We start from the raw sequence: 22,062 nt of genomic DNA, 5'->3' as shown, positions 1-22,062 counted from the left end.
CCTGTCATTTTTTTTAGTTGTATCACTTTAGGCAAGCCACTTCATCTCTCTGATCCTCAGTTTCCTCATCTATACAATGGGGACCACAGTGGCCTCTCCTAAGGTCATTGTGAGGATTAAATGAGAAATGGAAAGCATTCAGCAAATAGTAAGCATTTAATAAATATGAGCTGTTATTGAATTTGTAAGCATATTTTAGCAAGGTTTTTTTTAAGTTATGGAAATAAAGGACATTACATTCACTCAAAAACCAGAACTACTTTAAGATTATAAGATTATAATGTGATACCTGAAACCAACAGAGACCCACTCTTCAGAGGAAATTGTTTGAAATATAGAATGACTAATCATTTACACAGTTAGCTACTATCCTGTGCTTTTCTTAGGAGGGTTCAATATTACAACTGATTGTTTAGTTATGTGTCTATCTTTAGACCCCTGAGCCCTGTGAAGATGGGAAATGTGTATGTCTTATATTGCTGCATCCCCAGTGCCTACAGGGGAAGATCCAGACCTATAGACACCCAATAATCATCTCCTTAACCTATATTAGACAAGGCAGAAAGTACAGGATGGGGGAAGCAAAAAAGAGTGGAAAGCATATGGGTTTTAGAATCAGGTGACAATATTGGTTAATAACTAATGTCCAAGGCTCCTTTTCCTCTTCCATAAGATGAAAATAATGTTTCCCTTGCCAGATTGTTGCGAACATTCCATTGTTGAATGGAACGTACTGACAGTCAGCTCCCTGAACACAGTGGCTTCTACCATGGCAAATTCCTGCCTCATTCTCTTATATTAACACACCCCAAGAGGGATTGGGAAAATTTCAAAAATAATAAAAATTAAAAACCATATTAGAGTTTCAGTTGGTCACCAGGTAGAACTTGTACGGAGATCAGTACTACCAAGTAGTATCATGTTATTTTTTTTAATTATTTTTTATTTATTTATTTGACAGAGAGAAATCACAAGTAGATGGGAGAGGCAGGCAGAGAGAGAGAGGGAAGCAGGCTCCCCGCTGAGCAGAGAGCCCGATGCGGGACTCGATCCCAGGACCCTGAGATCATGACCCGAGCCAAAGGCAGCGGCTTAACCCACTGAGCCACCCAGGCGCCCCTATCATGTTATTTTTTGATACTCGTAACAATCCTTTGAAGGACTTATGACTGTCCCATTATATAGATGGAGAAAAGAAGACCAGAAGAGTGAAGTCACGCTTATGGAAAGGTAGATTAAAAGACAAAAGACAAAAAAAAAAAAAACCAAAAAAAGCTGGGATTTGAACCTTCTGAGTTTATATTCTGGGCTTTCTCCCCTAGGAGAATCAAGGAACAAATCAAAGGACACACCTCATCCAAAGGCTCGGTGACCTCCTGAGTACCAACCAGTTGATGAACACTAAAATACTCCAATTTCTATTATGATCACTTCTAAATGCTCTAAATGTCTCCATCCAAGGAGGAATACATAGTTACCATTCAGAGTCCCTACTATTTACTAGGCACCTTGCTGATTTCCAAATACTCTCTCAAACAACAATACCTCGGGCCAAATCCTTATGTCTGAATTTCAGAGATGGGGGAGAAATGGTTTCTAGAATTTAGATAACAAAGATCATAAGCTGGCAAGTGGAAGCTCAGAGTCAAACCCAAACCTGTCTTATCCCAAAGCTCCTGTTCTTCCCCTTATATCACAGTGCTCGCTTCCAGAAGCTTTATGATATTCCAACGATTTTTAAATTTCCAAAGAAGCCAGCTTCATGATTTCTTCAGATCACCTTCACTTCATACATTAGCACTCAGTATTCACCTGGACATCCAGAAATTATCCTTTCGAAATAATGAGTGTTGGAATATAGTTCCTTCTAGGTAGTTTTTATTATTAACCAAGAATTCAGAATTGCCAAAGCAACATCCACCTTTCGATTAAAGACAGACTACATCTTCTCTATAGGTACTATCTAGACACATGGTTCTGATGAGAAGCAAAATTCCTCACAATAATTATACACGCCAACAGCAATGTTGTCTTAACTGAGGCTAAAAGCACAAACAAATGAGAAAAAGGTCTTCAGAAGTGTTTGCAAACAGATGACCTATAAGAGATGAAATATATTGTGAGTTCAGAAGAGCTAACATGATCATTTCCATTTTACAGAGGGAGAAAAAAAAACCAGCATCTTACCCAAAAAGTCATATAGCCCATAAGTCTAAGCAGAGTTGAGATCAAAGGCCTTTGCTGTCCTAATCCAATTCTACATCAGGGTTCCAGGCTGGGTCATGTTATCATGTCGCAAGGAAAAAGTCCCTTGCTGTCTTAGCTTCCCCAGGCAGAGATATCAGGGGAAAAGATGACAACAGCAGAGACCCATTGTCCCTACCTACTTTTAAAAAAATGGATGAGGGCATATATTTAATGTTTTCCATCTAAAAGTGACAAAAAGTGCTAATAATCAAATGCAATTTTAAAAAATGTTTAAATACTGCCGTGCATTTACAAGACTGTACTGAAACTTGTATAATCCCTCTGATCATGCATCTCAAACACATTCATGGGAATAAGGGAAAAAAACAACCGGGAAACAAGAACTTTAGCAATAAAGCCCTAATGAGCTCACTGGAACTTAGTAAGTTGGTATGATTTTTAAAAAATCACAGAATATTTGAGTCTTATGGGATGATGATAACTATCTCATTCAATTCCCTCATTTTACATTTGAGGATTATCCACATCAGGCACCTGGTCAGATGCCACTGGCCTATTAGTGGTACATGTATGAAGCTTGAACCTGGGTCCTAAAACTGATCTATTCTGTACATACTAACACTGCTGCCAATGAAGACTGCCTCAATTGATTAAGATCAGTAGCCTCACATTGGCACTTAAAGCTACAGAAAGTCAATGTAATTTATTCAGCATTTTTAAGACAATTTCATTAAATCCAATGAGATGAGCTAAAGCAGTAGACTAGTTAATACTACCTGAGTTAGGGTTATATTAGGTGGGAATCACTGTTGGCATATAATATGGAAAACATTCAAAACTGTTTAAATTTAACTTTGAATTGAATTCAGTCCTGAAAGGGCAGCTCACCAAGTAATTGACTAGTCTGAATTAAATTTACTAAGGAAATCTAGTTGTGTCTGGAAAAAATGTAACAAAAGCAAAGATTTCTGTGTGCATCCCTTGATCTCTAGAATAGGATTGTATGACAACAGGACACCCCCTCTCCCACCTCTGAAAATAAACTTCTAACTCTCCATTCTCTTTGAGGGACTTAGCAGCCATCCAGGGCACTTCAAAGGGGGCAAACAGTGGATTGGTGTAAATTATGAGTGACTCCCATCCTCTGAAAATACTTTGAAAACAATACTCTTTTAAAACAAATACACCTCAATTCCACGTACGTAAATGGACCACCATTTGGCAACTGTTACCCAAATTTGCCATTTACATTCGAAGCTGTTATGTAACCAAAAAATACAAATATCCTTCTGGGAAATTTACATGAGAAAATTCTTTCGAAGACCATGTAAAAAGGCCCACTAGTTTAATGATCTTAGTTGAGAAAGCTTCCTATAAGAATGAGAAACGGAAATAAGAGGAGCAATACCCAGAATGAAAAGCACCGAACATATTAACACTTATCAGGGGACTCGTAACCAGCATTTGTTAAAGAGGATTTTAAGGTTAATAGCTAAAATGAGATGAGACTTAATACATATATTAACTAACCTATATGTTTGTTACATATAGATCTCAAAAATAGTCACTAAATATAACTTACAACCCTAAACAATTGTTTGCTGATTCTCCTTTTACAAAGTAAAAACCTGAAGATAAATAATCATCCCAAAGACGCACACTGCTGACATCTGGGCCAGATTACATAAAACACTGGATTTCTGTTCAAATAGCGCAAGAGAATAAAAAATTTTTTCCCAATTTAAACCTGTCCCTAGAACCATAAAGAATGAAAAACTGCCGAGTCAACAGCTTCTGGGTTTGCGTGTGTGTGTGTGTGTGTGTGTGTGTATGGGAGGGGTGTTTTTGTTTGCTTGCTTTTCATTTTTTACCTCACCCATTTGTAATACGTCGATGTACTTTTCTCTCCCCCTCCAACCCCCACCCTGCAACCATTCATTGGCTACGTAATGCTCTGAACTTGCACTTTGAATTATTATGGAACAAGCCTCATATGCTAAAATGCCAAAAGAATTGGCTACTAGCACAGAAACCATTTGAAGGACACCAGTAACTTTTGTTAAGGCTATTGTTTTATAGTTAAATGCCATTCAGAGCAACTTGAACTGGACCTTTCTACTATCAAAGAGAGCAATTCAGTTGGTTGCCTGGGATTTGGCTGGCAGGCCATCCTAATATTTATCTGGGGACAACCTTCATCTTTGGCTAGAAAATACGAACACAGAGCTTGAAATTGACCAAAGTAAGGAAAGTAAATACTACGGGAAAGACTTAATCTGGATTTGCTGGAGCTATTATGCAAATGATGGGACCCGTAATACTTTGTTACAGCACACTTGTGTGTGTGCGTGCACGCGCATGCACATATATATAAAAGCAGCTAAAAATAATTAGTGTGGCTTTTAGCTAGAATACAACATTCCAGCCTTCACCCCAATCTACAACTGTTTTCAAAAATAAAGTCTGAAGGACATAACCAGTTGTCCTTCCATACTTTCAAAAAAATCTGTTTAACCACTCCGATTTCAGTGCTGCTTTTCATTAGCAAAAGGTAGGAAAAAGGGAATTTGTGAACTTTTGGAGATAATTTCAGAAGTTTTAAATAATTATCTTATAGATCCTACACCAGGCAGTGCAGTTAGGGAGTAAGAAGTCCTAACACAGAACGTGTGGAGGAGAAGAGGGAGAGACAAGAACAAGCATACCCTGGGCTTTCTTCCTAAGCTTCAGCATTCCTTATCTTCTTATTAAGAATAAATTTTCAAGCATTTATCTTTCCTAAGCTCTACAACTAACTTCCTATCCCAAATAAAGATAATCTTCAGATATAATAAAACTAAGGGGGAAAGGCAGACTTTGTAGCATCTGGAGTGACAAATTGAGAAAAGAAATGTGGTAACCCACAGAAAAATCTCAGTCCGGCTTAGATCTGACTTGTAGCTAAATGTTACCTCAACTTTTCAGGTCCTCCTCTTCTGAGATGATGAACTCATACTATCATTTTTTTTTTTTAAGATTTTATTTATTTATCTGACAGAGATCACAGGTAGGCAGAGAGAGAGAAGGAAGCAGGCTCCCTGCTGAGCAGAGAGCCCAATGAGGGGCTCGATCCCAGGACCGTGGGATCATGACCTGAGCCGAAGGCAGAGGCTTAACCCACTGAGCGACCCAGACGCCCCTCATAGTATCATTTTTAATGAGAGGCTCATATCTGTCTTTGATGTGTGAAAGACACTCCCAGCTGGAGGAGAGTACAAGAAAGATCTAAAATATTTGCTTCAGCTGCAAAGAGCTATTCATGAAAGTTTAGAAAATGTGGTAGCATTAAAGGGGGAGATTTTTAGGAAAAAAGATGACATGCTCTCATCTTATGAACTCTGGGGGGAGAAACAGTCCAGTAAAACGAAATCTGACAAATAATCTTCTTCCCTTTACTACACACCCAAATTCTTCACCCTTCTCCACCTTGTCCAGAGTGCATTCTTAACTCCCAATAGGCAGGAGACAGAAAGCGGGCTTCCCAGAATTTGCTATTCACACTAAACACCAACAGTGAAGCTCACACAATAAATACATGGGTTAGGAAACCCAAGAGATTCATCAGCTCATATGGAGAAGTTTTAGAATTAATTCTTCTAAGTAAGTGTTTGTTGTTTGTTTTTAAAGATTTTATTTATTTATTTGACAGAGAGAGAGAGATCACAAGCAGGCAGAGAGGCAGGCGGCAGAGAGAGGAGGAAGCAGGCTCCCCGCTGAGCAGAGAGCCCGATGCGGGGCTCGATCCCAGGACCCTGAGATCATGACCTGAGCCGAAGGCAGAGGATTAACCCACTGAGCCACCCAGGCGCCCCTGAGTAAGTGTTTTTAAGGAGGAGAGGATGTATCGTGAAATCCTGTACGAAGGGGAACTCTTAACACAAGTTTGAAGAATTCTAGATAATTCTCTGTACTGCTTCATGTTCTGAGATTATGAGCATTTCCTTTTTGTCAAAAAAGCAAGCCAAAGGAGAATATGGCTTTCTTAATCACCTATTTAATCTATCTAAATATATTTTCTAACAATCCATTCTTAGTTCAGTGTTCAGAAAGCTACCATTAAACAATTTCCATAGGCCACTGAAGTTTTTTTTTTTTCAATTTAATGCAAACAGTAACTATTAACCATATTGACATATTCGTAAAATATCACAAAGTAAAATACCACTCTAATTCACCATATTACACAGCAGCTACATAAGGCAAGAAAGTCTACGGGAGAAAAAATATTTACTTCTGTCCTTGGCATTAGAAATCCACACAAATCTGTAGCATTTAAAATTTCCAATACAAAGTATTAAACATAGACAAAGATGTAATCAGTAATGAAAGGAGGCTCTATAAAGATTTTCTATGCAGACTCTGGGACATTTTCAATCACTCTTAGCTGGTCTACAGAGTAACTACATTCCCTGAATGAGCAGTGAAGAGTCATAGAGGCAGCAAAGCATCTGAGACCTTTTCATAGGATTTCCCTCTGATAGAAGGAAAGGCGAAGCACATGATGAAAATATAAGTTCCTTTCTGGGGGGAAAAAAATTCTGTTACTAACTCCCAAATTCGATGCTTTACATAACATTTTTACCCGTATATTAACAACTTTACAAAGTAAGTCTCGTTATAGATGTGGGAAATGAGGATCAGAAGTCATGTGTTTTCATTTGTCCCGTGGCTAATAAGTCAGAACTTGAATCTAGTTCTGACTAAACCTAAGAGCTTTACTTTAGAACTTGAGGTGACTCAGCATGAAGGCATCATCTACCTTCTGTGGGAGGAATAAATGCTCTAAGGGTTGAAGAAAGATAATTGCGACTGGGATATTTCACCAGTTTTATTCATTCAACAAATACTTCAGGAGCACCTACAGATCAGGTGGGAGAACTCATAGATGCTCTCTCTTAATTACACTGACAATCTCATGAAGCCTCTAGGAAATTATATAATTTCTCTTCCCAAGTTTCCATGTTCCTAGGGCCTATCTGCCATCAATTCCTAGGCCAACGTGACATTCCTTTTCTTCCCCTCACACATGCCTGGTTGAAATCACGCCAACCCTCAGCAGCTTTTAGAAGAGATGGCTTTGCTAGAGTATTTATGTTAAAAATAACGATTTTAACAGCATAACTGAAACTAAATATTATTTTCCAACAACTAAAATTTAATAAATGGTTAAGGAGAGAGATGGACAGATAGGATTGTGTATCCTGGGATGACAGTTGATAACTAAGATAGATTTCCGACCCACCATCAACATGTTACAGTATTAAAATAAATAAACTTTGTAAGCAGAATAACTGCTTCCTCTTTTTAGTATGATTATCTTACTCATTTTTCCAAACATTCTATTTGCCTCCCTGTCTTTAAATTCAGATAATGTAGCCTTTGGATTAAAGACAAGAACTAGGGAAGATACTTCTTTCTTGTCTCAATTAAGATGCTGGTTTACAGAGGCAGCAAATCGTCTAAGGCCTTAAGATTCTTTTACATAGCAGGAGATAAGAAACTGCTTCACTTCTTCATGCCTCAGTTTCCTCAACAGGTAAAAGGAGGAGACACCACGGCTGTCCCTTCAGCTTGAGAGAAACTAAAATCCGTCACATGAAGCTCCTGAGTGGGTGGGTGCTGAGTACCATTCAAAACCAACAATTCCCCTATCTCAGTTGCAAGTTCTTACTTTATATCTGAGTCAACACAACACCAATGAAAAGATTAAATGAAGGGTTTTGAGGGGAGAAGGGAGAGGCCAGGCTCAACACTACTGAAAAGAAAGGGCAGCTTTTTTTTTTTCCCCCTTATATTGAGAGAGAATTCTGAATTGTCCCAGCCAGAACACTAGGAAGACGTGTGCAATTCAGGCCAGAGTGTGGCTTTTGGAGTGAAGGGGTATCGCAATGCTCTGGAGTTCAGTCTCCCCTGCACATACACAAACACAAGTGCACAGCGCCCCAACGCTGTTTGTCCCCTCGGCCTCAGAGCCCTGCCAGTTGGCAAACCCAAGCCAGGAAGTTGTCAATTCCAATTGCGTTTAAGGCCATGTAGTCCTATTAAAGAAGCCTTGCTGGTTAAGGGGCGTCCTCTGTTTCCAAAGCATGGGAAAAAAAAAAAAAAGAAAAAAAAAGGGCGCTCTGCTTAGATTGGAGCTGGCAACTTTCACTGACTAGAGTTTTCAAGGAGCTATGAATGAGTTTAACAAAGGAGGTCTGTGGCTAGTTCCTGGCTGAAGTCCATGTCAACAGTTTTTAAGGTCACAGGCCACACTAACTAACATTTATTCCCAGCAGACCCTGTTCTAAACACAAGCTGTAAGTAGTACAAATTTGGAATTTCTCTGTAATCCCTTGAGATATTCCTGATCCTTCCACATGTTTCTGCCCAATTAAAAACAATTCTCACTTTGCACCACAAGAGAGGCCGAGCTCAGCGATCTCAGTCCATCCTTAGGGTAGATGAACAAAAACCTGGCAAATCAAAGAGCTCGAGTGGAGAAGGGAAGGAATTCGGCTGGATCACACTGAAAAGTGCAGACAGCTCCCCAGGGGCTCAGTCTGTGAAAGAATAAAACGGGTTATGACAGACATCCTGAGGCCATAAAAAGCAGGTTTGAGGCGTGCACTGGGAATAGATTCCTAGTCCCCTTACACAAATAAGATAGAAAATTTCTGAGAATATTAAAAGGTCAGCTAGGTGAGTAGAGAACAGCTATAATCGATAGGACAGAAATTAATACAACCATTTCTCAATTAAGATAAACTCTAACTCACTTTTAATATTTTCAAAATCAAGATGCTTTCTGAAAACTTAACACAGCCCTCTTCCCCCCGTGAAAAGCCATTTTCACGTCAATGGTGCATTTCACAACTGATGGTGTTATTTTAAATCTTGCAAGGCAACACAGGAATAATGACTTTGAGCTGAGCATCAAAAATCTCACTTCATCCTCAAGGCTACCTTGGGAAGTATCTTCTATTTTACGGATGAGGACACGGACTCAGAAAAGTGATATGACCTGCTTATATTCCTAAAGGAAGCAAGTGGTAGAAGGATAATTTGAACACAGATCTTCCCAGGGCTCAAAACACAGATAATTCCCAGAGCTCAAATCTATACCACAAATTGGGGGGGGGGGGGAAATAACACAGACCCACTAGAGTATCAGTCATCAGTTTGGTAGTTAAAGCATGTTGTTTGTAACTTCTATATATTTGGAATCATGTGTTATATGAAGGTAGCTACCATTTTCCAAGCTAAAAAATACATAAATTGTGGTACAATGAACATTTGGAGTGTTCATGACAGGATAAAACTGCCAGAAGAACTACTCATTAAAGACATAAAAAGGGGCACCTGGGTGGCTCAGTCGGTTAAGGGTCTGCCTTCAGCTCGGGTCATGATCCCAAGGTCCTGGGATTGAGCCCCTCCTCAGGCTCCTTGCTCAGGGTGGGAGTCTGCCTCTCCCCCTCCTCCCCATTTGTGCTCTATCTCTCTCTCAAATAAGTAAAAACTTCAAAAAAAAAAAAAAAAGATGTAAAAAGAAGAAAATTAGAAATGCCCATAATCCCATTACCTAATTATTCTTATTGCTAATACTTTGTTATCTAAGCAACCCATCATTTTTTCTATGAATTTTTTACAAATACAGATCATATCATAATTCCTCTCTTGCTTCTTCTGTATAACAGTATGTCCTAAATGTTCCTGGTAACATTAAAGGATCAACAAAAACATCATTTTAATGGTGAATCGGTATCAGAGTTTTAGCTCTTCCCCTCCACAAACGGTTTTTAATTTTTTATGCCATATGCTACAAAAAACATCCTCATATACATATACACATATATATATATATGTATATATATATATTCCTGAGTTTTCCTTAGAACAGATTCCCAAAAGTGGGAATAATTTAAGGGTTTTGAGTATATATTGCCAATTGTTTTTGAGGAATGTCGGACCATTTACACCCTCCCTTACCAACAGTGTGTACATGCCCACCTCGTGGCCATCAAGAGTCATCTTTAAGCTGACATGACCATGTTCGTGCAGACTTGGTTATGTACATGCCCACACAAATCACACCTATGCAAGGACATGATGTTCCAAACTGGTCTGTCCTTCTAGCAAGAACTCCAGCACTGTGTAATGTTGTAAGGTGCCAATGACCACCCTGCCAGGATCTTTGCTTATATTATCTCTAATCCTCACTAAAAAAGTAGATAGGAGGAAATTAAGGCTCAAAAAGAGTAAATAGAGCAGCGAAAAGCGCATGTCCACATTGGCAGCACATAGGATTCAAGCCCTTCCTTGACCGTGACCGTGCTCTCCAGGTCATGCTACCTCCGAGTTCATCCTACCATTCCAGGATGCTCAGCCTTCCTCCCACCTCCCCATGGGCTGCCTTTTTACCCAGCAATGCCTCTTTAGAGAATGAGGTCAGTGAAGGAGGACAATACCTAGATCTCATGGGCTTTGAGAAAGAAGAGAGCAGGTTTCATGTCTTCTCCAAGAAGCAAGGAATAAGTAGTAGCACTGTGGGACTACGGCACTGCTCAACACAGCTGGCGGAACCAGAAAATGGCACTGCCACTTTAAAAAGCAATTTGGCATTATCCAATAAAACTGAAGAGAAACAAGTCCTACGACACAGCCATTCAATTCCTAGGTTTATATGCCAAAAACCTAGTGCCTATGTACACCAGGCTACCTCTTCAGGAATGTTCATAAAAGCCATGAACTAGAAACAGCCCAAATGGCTACCTACAGTTGAATGCTTCAGCAAATTATAGTATAGTCATACAATGTGGAATGCTACAGAGCAAAGAAAACAAACAACTCTAAGCAAAAGCATGGTTGAATCTCAAGTGTTCAGAAAAAGAAATAAGATTTAACTCCAAATTGTATAATTCAATCCAAACAGCTCAAAACCAGAGAAAACTATATCACATTACTTAGGGATACATACACATGTGACAAAAATTATTCCGGGGTGCAGGAGATTTCTTACATAGGTATTTGCCATATAATTATTAATGTGTACTTCTATTTGCATATGAGTGCACACATATGTACATCTTTATATACTCATGTATACATACATGTGTATGTGTATGTGGTTTAACTCCATGTACTTTTCTATTTGCAGATTTTATTTCACAATTTGCGAAAGACAGGCACAGGGTTGTAATTAAATATTTACATAGCAGACAATAATCAAAGAACTTTATTTATCAAGTCTTCACTGTTTTAATTAATCTTCACTACAATATTCTGAATTAGTATTATCATCAATCCACCACTGAAGTAACTGAAACAAAGATAAACGATGGATAAGCGAAAACATTTTTATTATAAAGGCAATTTTTAAGATTTAAAAAAAAAAATCAAATATGGCACAAGTGTTCTTTTTATTACAAGTACTGAATCTGAGGAAAGGGTGAGTTCAGGGAGGATCTCCACTATATGAAAGTTAGTTAACTAACTCTTCAAATATAAAGATCTAGAATTATAATATCTGGGGAATTTTAATGAAAAGTAAAAAAAAAAAAAAAAAGAAAGAAAGAAAAAAGAAGATATATATAAAAATAAGTATTGTCTCCAGTGGTCAGAAAACACTGATTATCTTTAATGAGGATGACCAATATTTAGTATACTTTCATATACTAATAAAAAAGAAAAAAGTACAAACTAAAAATTTCTCTAAAACTGGTTTCTAAAACTAGAGTTCTTCTAAACAGAGGTGACCATAAAATTTCTAACTGAGCAGGAAACTAGACCCTAGCAAATATATTTCCTTAAGTCTTTTGGCTTGGGATTGTTTTTGTTTGCAGTGGCTTTTTGTTTTTTTTGTTTTTCAGTCCCCCAAAGACTTCTTGCTTTCCTATGGGGTTAAAATTTAAAAAAAAAAAGAGGAAACCAGTCATTAAGAGCTCAGGCAAAAAAGTACAGGGCACTAAATTTCACCCAACTTCGTTTTCCATCACTTTTAAAAAGTTTTTTTTTCTTAATGTTAAGTTTTTTAGAGCAAGGGCTTTTTGCTGCATTTTGGGCTCATTAATACACATAAAGAGCTAGTTAAAATACCAGACTGAATAAATGAACAATGGGACAATTAACCCCACATACAAAGCTCCGCCCACTTTACTTCAAAGGCATTTGAAATAGAATGGATTAGAAACCATAAACGATGCCTCTCAGAATTAATTTTATAATAAATATTGCTTTGTGTTATAGATAAGGGGTTAAAAATCTCCGCAGCAGCAGCCTAACACCTGTGAACTGAGTTAAAGGGCAACTGCCCTTGGTTGTGCTGAAGATTACTGATATTTTCCTGTACATAAAGTTTTAAGATATGTGTTATTTGTTCTCATTCAGAATGTAATTATTCAAAAACCAAAAATGTATATTGCGATTTAACTTTAAAAGTATTCCCTCTATGCTACGTTACTGTTTTTGCCATGCATAACTCATACTGATGAAAAGAAATTAAAGATGTACATATGGAGAGGAAAAGTAAACTAAGTACTTTATTAACCATTTGATTTAATGAAGACTTTCGATACTATTTCCATATTTTATGTTCACTGTTTTCAGAAGTTAGTAACTATTCCTCCTCGTCAAGAATCTGGTAATAGCTCATGCCTTAAGATAGAAAGTAGATGAGGGGTTTTGGGGTTTTGTGTGTGTGTGTGTGTGTGTGTGTGTTTTTAAACAAAATTACCAAGGTAATTAGCCAAATGACAAAGTCACTACGGCAAATGCATTTTTTAAAAGAATCTAAGTTTCAGCAAAAAATACTTTCTCAGATTTTCCTAAGAGCTTTCTCCTCTTATAAATCACACAGTCAAAAACATTCTCAGGAAAGAGTATTTAATGACATGCAAAGATGCTTACACTATACTACATGAAAAGGCTAGATACAAAACTATACCTACAGCATGATCCCATTCAAGGGAGAAAACTCCTCTAGTCACTATTAGAGCCATGGGGTGTTAAATCATCGCTTCTCTTTTCTTAAGTTTTCTAAATTCCTCTAATGAGAAAGTGTATCTTCATAATCTCATAAAATGACATCCTGAAAAGAAGTGGTTCATAATTGGTTATGAGAACTCTAGGATCTTCCAACGTTAGATGGCATAATGATTTTTGTTTGACATGATGTAAAGAGGTACACAATTACCTCAGTCTCCTGGAGCTTCTCCATGAGGGACAAATGCTAGGCTTCCCACTGCTTCTAAACTGATCACTGGAAGGGCCAGACAACCTAAATTCAGACTCTTCTTTGTATTCACAAATCTAACTTGCTCTTAAAATAAGAGTGCAGCTTAGATCCAAAGGGCAAGTTTAGGTGTGAAGCATATTGAGCTATTTTCTTTCTACCTCCTGCCCAGTGAAAAGCAAAGATAAGGCTCAAATGAATGCCTTCTGCTTGTTGTTGCTGTTATAGGAAAGCGGCTTGCTTAGGGGAAGCCAGGGGAGGGTCCCAAAATATTTGCTGACGCTCAAACTCCACTAAAAAGCATCAACTGGCTTCTCCTGTAGAATGTTTTCCATCTCCCAAAAAGGGTTCCTCAGGAGGAATTCTTAAGACTTTTTCAGAAGGCAGGCTAAGGTTTACTGGTTTTCCATTCAAACATACTTTGCTTCAGATTTAAACAGAACTGATCATTTTCTTTATAATGATATGGTTGGATAGTTCACATAGGCTGCAATGACGCTGCCCTTGAATGCTAACTGGAGGTTACTGAGTTTAGAAAACCCTTAGATCCAGGTGGCCTTGGCCTTATTCTCCTGAGCTGAAAGGATCATTGCCATATCCTGGACAAACTCTGGACTGGGGGGTCAAAAAGACCACTATTAGCCAGCTAAAGAATTTGGGACAAAAATCTCTTTTCAGGTCTCGATTTCATGATTTATAAAACGTGGTGGGCTGTGGTATATTATTTCTAAGAACTCTTTTTGACAGCTCACCTCTGAAATCATTGTGCAGTGGCAAACTACCCATCAAGGCTCCTTTAACTAAATATATACAGAGAGATGAAAAAACTTTTGAAACTTGTAATGGCTGCTTTGGTGGCAAGAAAATAAAATTTGAGTTCTGAATCAGGGCCAAAAGTAAGTTACTAGAAATATGCCCAAAGCTGTTGAGAGCATGAGCTTTGGCTTGGATATGGGGTTCCGAACCAAAGTCCCTCCCCTTGCCTGGTGAGATCTCAAACAAGTCACCCTATCGCCCTCAGTCTCAAGCCCCGACCTCTCTATAATGGAGATAATTTCGTAAGGTCACAATAAGATTAAATGAGAATTATGTAAGCCACCGGGCAGATCAAACGCTAATGAATGATCATTCCCTCCTCCTTTCCAAATCCTCTGTAATGAGTTGTCCTGACTCAGTCTACCCATCTACAAAATGGAATAACAACATTAACCAACCGCGGTAGTTGGTAGAGGTAGCAAGAGGAGTGGTGTACGGGGGTAGGGAGGTGGGGAGAGAACCAAAGTGCCCTCCTGGAGTTCCTACAGTGGTTTCACCTGTTGCTCTGCAGTAAGCTTCATGAGCCTTAAGACAAGGAAATCCTCTGTTTTCAAAACAAACCAAGAAAATATCATGGTCTCTTGTAATCTCCAATTCATTCAGTCTCAAAATAAAGAATTTCTTTTGGCCAAAGTCTTGAAGTTTCCCACAGCCATAATGCTGGGCTCAGATCGCTTAAGGGAAGGCCGCTCTATGCCGGTGTCCTTTGAAAAGGACCAGGAGGAGGAAAGAAGTTTCCTCCTGAGGAAGGCAGTCTGCTGCCACAGAAGACACACCTGTCTTTCCAACTGTCCAGCTTCCCAGCCCACAAACAGCAGGCTGCTAGGAGAGCAAGGACAGTTTCATTTATTTCCCTTTCTGCTCTTCAAAGGTGATTTTTTAAAAACTGGACGGCTTGTTACTATTGTTGAGTTGTGGCTCCCCAGAGGATTATACATTTCTAAGCATGAAGGCATCTGCGTGGCAATAAAACATTCAACATTCCCCAACCAGTACAATTTTTTAAATTAAGAAAAAAAAAGTTATCACCTCCCACCAAGTGATGTGATGAGCACACTTCCCATGCAAACCTTCCAAAATACTAAAGATCTCAAAAAGGGTCTTAAACACTAAACCGTAAACCCAGAGCCTCCACAGACCCTCTCCCACGGGTTCAGCTGCTGACAGATCCACAACGGGCAGAACTATACTCTGCCATAGCAATGGGGTCTTCTCCCAGCTGACCATTCAGAAGACAACACCGTTCCCACCCTACTTTTACAGGGAGGCATTAAGAAGAAATCAAACAGCTCCAGAGAGATGGAAATATTCGAAAAGCAGAAGAAAGTCTTCCGTTAAATAGTATGAAAGATCCAGGTTTTCCAAATGGTGCTTAAGGCATTGGGGAAGAAAGGCTGATTTCTCCCAGAGGGGCCCCAGCTTTGATGCCCAAACTGCCCTCAAACATCAGGCTGTGCCGTTTTGTATAGCAGGGTACCCTCAGGCAAGACAACCATAAATAGCTTAAAACAAGAATAGGAGATTCCATCTGTTTCTGGAATATTTCAGCAGCACCTGCTTTCAAGGTAAAAATCTGGGAGCTGTCCCCACAGCCTTCCTTCCCAACTCCCTTCCCCATCCCCCCACACACTTATTTTAAACCAAAGTAGCTAACACACAATCCATCCAAAAGGGCTTCTGCCACTGCACCTGCCTAAGGAAAGAGCCCTTTGATTTTTCTCCTGAACTGTATGCGTTGTTTTAAAAACACTGGACCAGTTAGAGAAACCGAAGTTCTTAAAACCAGACTTTTATTACTTCTAGTTTCTTTTTTTTCCTCTGTGAAAACTGAGCTTTTCTGTGTTTATAGTAGAAATGAGTACCATGCGGATGAAAAAGGACGTAATAGTTGTGTCTGCCATTAAGTCAGAAAGTGTTCCAGAAGGAAGATGGTTATCACTTAACACAATTAATGTCTAAACACAAGCCCATATGCCAACTTGCATGGAAAGGAGGACAAGAATTCCCCAACAGGGTCCCAGGAACATATTTCATTGTTAAAACAACAATGACAACAAACAAACCTAAAGTTGAGGCTTTAAATTCCAATCGAAATCAGAGTGGTACCCCCAACGTGCTGGGCAGCGCCCCTCTAACAATGGCCAGAAAATCCCAAGCAGGTGCAGATGGCAACTGCAGGTACAAAAAGCCATTTTCCCTTTGGTCTACAAACATCAATGTTTCCAGTGCCTGCTCTATCATCTGATGATGCTTATTTGCTATGGGGTAAATCCAAATTCTTGAGCATGTCCCACAAGGGTCTTCCCAACCTGTCCCAACTCCAAGACATTTATGGCATCAGCTCCAGCCACCATCACGTTGGTGTTCCGTCTCGCCCAATCTTTCATTCTCTAGGCCTTAACAAGACAGTGCTCACTGCCTACAAAATTCTCCTCCAGTTCTCCACCAGTTAAACCCCCAGTGGTTCCTTAAGATCCAGTTTAACTGGAAACCATCAGCAACACTTCCCTGATTCTTCAAGCCAGAGAGGGGCACTGCCAAACCGGTGACCCCAAGGAAACTTGCACAGGCATATTTTTTTTAAAAAAAGGACTTATCACAGTATATTTTGCTTCTTTACTTAGTCCCTTCCCAAAGACTCTCACGGTGGCTCCTGAGACAAAGGATGGCCGAAGGGAAACAGATAGGAGGTGGGTATCAAAATCCGAGGTGTCCAGGGGATGGTGTGCCCAGAAGCACATTAAATTTTAAATTTGGTAAAGGAACAAAAGTACGTATTATTTTCAGTTGGTAAGACCAAGTTTAAAAAGTTCAGCTCATCAAAATCTTGAATGAACAGGATATCTGATTCAGTTCTCATGGGGGAACCTACTGCCTATTTTGGGATAAACAAAGGCCAAAGACCAAATGTTACAACTGCTCATTCCTGGCATGTAGAAGGTACTAAGGTACCTCCTAACTAAGTAACAGTTAAAACATCAAACTAAAAAAATTTTAGATATTGTTTTGATGTAACAAGTTATTTCTTCCCAAAATGTATAACAGGTCCTGAACAGTTTTATATGGGTGTACATATAACATATTTTTAATATTTTATTTAGTTACTTGAGAGACAGAGAGTGAGCAAGCACAAGCAGGGAGAGAGGCAAGGGGAGAGGGAGAAGCGGGTTCCCTGCTCAGCAGGGAGCCTGATTTGGGGCTCGATCCTAGGACCCGGACCATGACCTGAGGGGGAGGCAGATGCCTAACCAAATGAGCCACCCAAGCACCTCTTTATATGGGTATAAAGACAGCTTCTCAAACTTCCTCAAGACTTAAATAAGATTCTTACACATAAAGGAGAAAATTGTAAAACATAATTATTGTTAAAGTTCCTTTATAAAGAGTAAACAAATTTAGTTCTTGTATGACATCGCTCCCATAGTCCACTGCCCACAAACAACACAGTTATGACTTTGAACTCTTAGGCTCTTCCTGTTCCTCCAAAACCAGAAGATGGCTATAAATAACGTATTTCATTACAGTTTTAGCCTTGATGGAACATGGGTCATTTGAACAAATCAGAAGCTGTGAAAAAAATTATGGTTCTAGGTCACTTTATGCTCTTTGAAAGACTTGAGAGGTAAATGCTTATAGCACACATCAGACTCAGCTGGGGCTAGCGGCACACGCCTCCACACTCACACGCTCCTGGGTGAGAGGAAGGTAATGAGGAAGGACCTACCCGTAACCGTTGTTCTCCTAGCTGTGCTCTTAATCCCGTATTGACTACCATGCAGCACAGAATTAAATAACATTATGGCCAATCGCAAGGAAAAGTAAAACATTTTACAAAGAACTAGTCAACTGTGGGAAGACCTAATGCATTTGACTTTACACACCGTGGTATTTGTGTTTATGAGACTTGTTTATACCCTAGCACAACTACCTTTCTGTCAGAGTTAGCTGGTGATAGAATTCAAACCAATTTTTAAAAGATGTTTAAACACTGGGCTATGGATCAGGAATTCTTTCCTTCATAAAACAAGGATTACTAAGTGCCTACTGGGCATAGACATTCCTCAATATACTTTGGGTATATTTGGGAACACAACAGGTAAGACTTCCCAGGCTTCACGGACCTTACATTCTAGGGGGAAGGAAAAGACAATGCTTCTTACAATGAACCCAAGCGTACACAGTATAAAGGATGTCTACGAACCTTTCATCGCAACATGAAGTTTACATTTTCAAACATGGGCCAATCCTTTATGGGCACAATGGCTGTCACTCAACAGCTAGATCTCCTTGGTGAGATTCAAAGGTACACCTCTTACAACTAACAGACATAAGTTTGAGAATATGAACCACATCTCCCTATAAATAACAGTATTTCACATTTTCTCTTGAACTGGTGTCCCACAAAGCCTGTCCTCTCACTCAGAGCCTTCAGCGTCCTGTTCTTCCATTTAAATGGAATACATCCCGTCTCTGAAAGCCACGCACACAATATCTTGGCCGAGCACCGCACTAAGTGCTGGAGATACAAAGTTGTGCAAGACACAGTCTTTATTTACCCTTAAAAAGTTAATTTCAGAGTAACAGGAGGAAGAGATAAAAAGAAGCTCAAGGTTTGTGAGTGTGACTGAAGTTCGCAGAGCATGCTGGGTGCACCCAGAGGAGAGGATGATTACCTCTGCCTGAAGAACGCTGCCGTGGGTGGACGGATAAATGTGTGAAAGCAGAAAGGTCCAACAGCTCATATGGGCCGGGAAGCACGGGAGCCTGGGAGAGCAGTCCGAGAGGAAGTGATCCTAAGAAGCTAAATCCTGGAACTGGGGAGGCTATATCTGCACAGACACCATCACCAGAATTTAAGCCTCCCATGGGAAGAAATGGAAAGCAAAAGCAGAGGTGGCTTAGGAGCAGATGAGTTAGAGGACTGGGAACACCGAGCACAGTGACTGGACCTCAAGGCACTGGTTAACTAATGGGAATGCATCTGCGGGTTGGCGGGGGCGGGGACAAAAAGCAGAGAGTCCAAGCATTTCCAAATGGCAAGGAGACCAACAGTGCTAACAGAACCCTGACCCAAATTACACCTGCGTTCTCCCGGCAGACCTCTCCAGTGAACACGCTGCCAAGTCACTCAAGGTTAAGAGCGGACCCTTCCATTCATATGCCAGTCTCAATTCACCAGTGTTCCCAATCCAAACCACAGGGAAAGTGCCACCGGGCGTACCTTCCACATACACACAAGCTGGAAGAGATAAAGTGAGTCCCCCCCACCCACCCATGGCCCAGAATTTATCTGGACTCTATTTTTAACCACAGTCACTATCCTCTGGCACTAGAATATCAATAGTAAGAAGCCACAGTGCCATGGAATTGCCCCGTGCATTATATATAGCATTCTGCAGCGGCATCAGTCTCCCCAGTTAGGCTTGGGAACTCCTCAAGGGCAGAGACTAGCTAACTGTAGGCACTCAATTAAGGGCTGACAAACAAATGAATGAATTAACCCACCCCCTTTTCCCACAGTTCCAAGCTAGTATAACGGATAGAAAACACACCAATGGCTGCTATTTTTCATTCTAAATGATGGCAACAGGAAAGCTAAGCAACCAGCTTTTTGTAAGCACGACACCCATGACCTCCATGCAGACACACGCAGTCAAATACTGGAATCAGAGAAGAGCAATTTTTAAATTTGAATTTTTAAGTAACAGTTTTCCAGTCCCAGAAATTTGAATGACTCTGATAGTGTCAGTTCAGAGTACGTCCCAGCTTTCAAAGGAAGAAACACTGTAAACCCAAATATTCTGCGAAAACAAACAAAAACCTTTCTGCAAAACTTGAACAACTTGTCTTAAACCTTCCTCTCCTCTAAATGACCATATAAATATGCAGTGCCCTGACCAAGGCTGAAACCGAACAAAAAATGGAAGAGAAAATTTTATTTAAAAAGAGAAAACAAAAATTCAACATTGTTGAATCAAAAAAATAAATAATCGTTTACATCTGACTCTGATACTCTGGGCAGGTAAGCCCTGGGCCTGGGCTCCTGAGGCAAGCTTGAGAGCAGCTGCACCACTTAACCTCACAGACCATCTGGGTTGTCCCTCCTTCCTGTAGTCTTTCCAGCAGTTGCCCTCGAGGGCCTGAATTACAGATGTGAAGCCTGGTAAAGGAGAGAGCTGACTTTGCTGATTAACAAGAAGATTCGTGTAGAGAAACGCAAACGTAATAGCCCAGACTGACAGTTACTCAGCAGAGGCACCTCAAAAGCCCCTCTTTCTCCTGCAGTGTGAGTGTGTGTGTGTGTGTGTGTGTCTTTGGGGGGCTGGGGTGGGAGGTCTTTTCTTGGTGAGGAGAAGAAGAAAGTCCAAAAATGAATGTACCAGAGAACCACTCTTTCTGGAATTCACAGAGCCTGGCCTTTTATCCCTGGGCACAAGCCCAAGATTGGGGACCCGGGTTTTGTCAGGGGCGCCTCCCCGCTGGCCTGCCCTGGGCTGCTCCACATGAGCAGAGAGAGACAGGAGGCAGGCCCCTCTGACACCTACTTAACCGAGGCAGACGGAGAGGAGAGTGTGTGGGACGCCTTTACTTCCCCCCTGAGGAGGCGCCCAGCAGGAGCCCCCAGAGCCAGCAGCTCCAAAATCGGATTTCCACACGTCCTCCCGCCCCCGAACACACCTTGCCCCTCTGGCAGGAAGAAACACAGCATTAAGCAAGTGTGGCTCTGGTGTATGAGGGAACTTTAGAAGACCTAAAGAAGCCTTCTTCCAGGATTCTGTACTTTTTCCAAACCTCTAGAGAAGTAGCCAAGTTGGGAAACAGTTCCTCCCTCACTGACCCACAGAGGGCAAGGGTGTTACTTTGAGGAGGACGCAATCAGTGTCTGCAAGACGTCCTGAGCTACAGACACATACTTTATTAATAATCTTACATACACAAAATGTCCAAGGGAAAGCCTAACAGGCTAATTTCTGACAGCTCCAGATAACAGCAGGAGGAACTGAAGCCATGCTGACTCCCCAGCTTCCACATACTCCACAGAAGCAATGATCCCTTTCCCACCCAAGGGATGTGATGCAAATAAATAAATACAATTATCTGCAGAACTTAAAGTGCAAGAACAACACGGCGAAGTCCTTCTCCCCAAGTGCAGTGACTTGTGGGAGACAGATAGGAAAATGGGAAGAACAGCTGGAAAATTTAATGACAGAGGAACAACGCAAAGGCTGACACTGTTTCACAGAACTAGCCAATAGCCAAAGCCACTCTCCCTTACCTTAAGATACAGAAGCAGCTCTTCGCTCCTGAAGATAAGCGGCAGAACCCGAATCTCTGTTTGCTGTCAATGTCAGTGAGCACGAACGTGAAGTTCTGGCCAACTTGGCTCACTGTGAGGCTGCAGCAAAGACAGGACAAAGGGGGAGAAATGAATGTGCAGTAAGTTTCTTGATAAAGCATCTGATCATGACAAGTCGTTGAACCTGTAACATTTCCTTTCTCAGTGGAACTCTTTGTAAATGAACTCGAAATTTACACACTTCGAGGAAACAGACTGAGCTAGTTTAAAAAAAAAAAAAGAAGAAGAAGAAGAAGAAAAGAAAGACAGCAAGCAGCCCATTCTAGTGACCACCTCCCTACCCAAGCAGCTACCAAACCTTCTGCTTACTGAGTTCAGGCAGGTAGCCCTGCTAATCATCCCCCCAAATCCTGAAAGGAGCATTCTATTAACCTCATTTTATAGATGAGGAAATAGCCGGGAGCAGCACTGCCTAAGGTGCCAGCTGGGAAGC

At 40.4% G+C, this 22,062-nt stretch overlaps 1 protein-coding gene across 10 annotated transcripts in view; it reads right to left on the bottom strand.

Annotated features, from left to right (window-relative positions):
* Positions 1–22,062, bottom strand: part of DENND1A (DENN domain containing 1A) — a 495,826-nt gene that overhangs the window by 314,408 nt on the left and 159,356 nt on the right. For all 10 annotated transcript variants that reach the window (XR_006386371.1, XM_044264938.1, XM_044264939.1 and 7 more), the window contains one exon: positions 21,549–21,668. Coding sequence is in view for 9 of the 10 variants with exons in the window: in XM_044264938.1 (XP_044120873.1) it covers positions 21,549–21,668 (120 nt within the window). In the remaining variant the exon portion in view is untranslated. The remainder of the gene's footprint in view (positions 1–21,548; positions 21,669–22,062) is intronic.

Source organism: Neovison vison, chromosome 9 (assembly GCF_020171115.1).
Source record: "Neovison vison isolate M4711 chromosome 9, ASM_NN_V1, whole genome shotgun sequence".
Classification (NCBI taxonomy): Eukaryota; Metazoa; Chordata; class Mammalia; order Carnivora; family Mustelidae; genus Neogale; species Neogale vison.
This window is presented reverse-complemented; position numbering and strand designations above follow the sequence as displayed.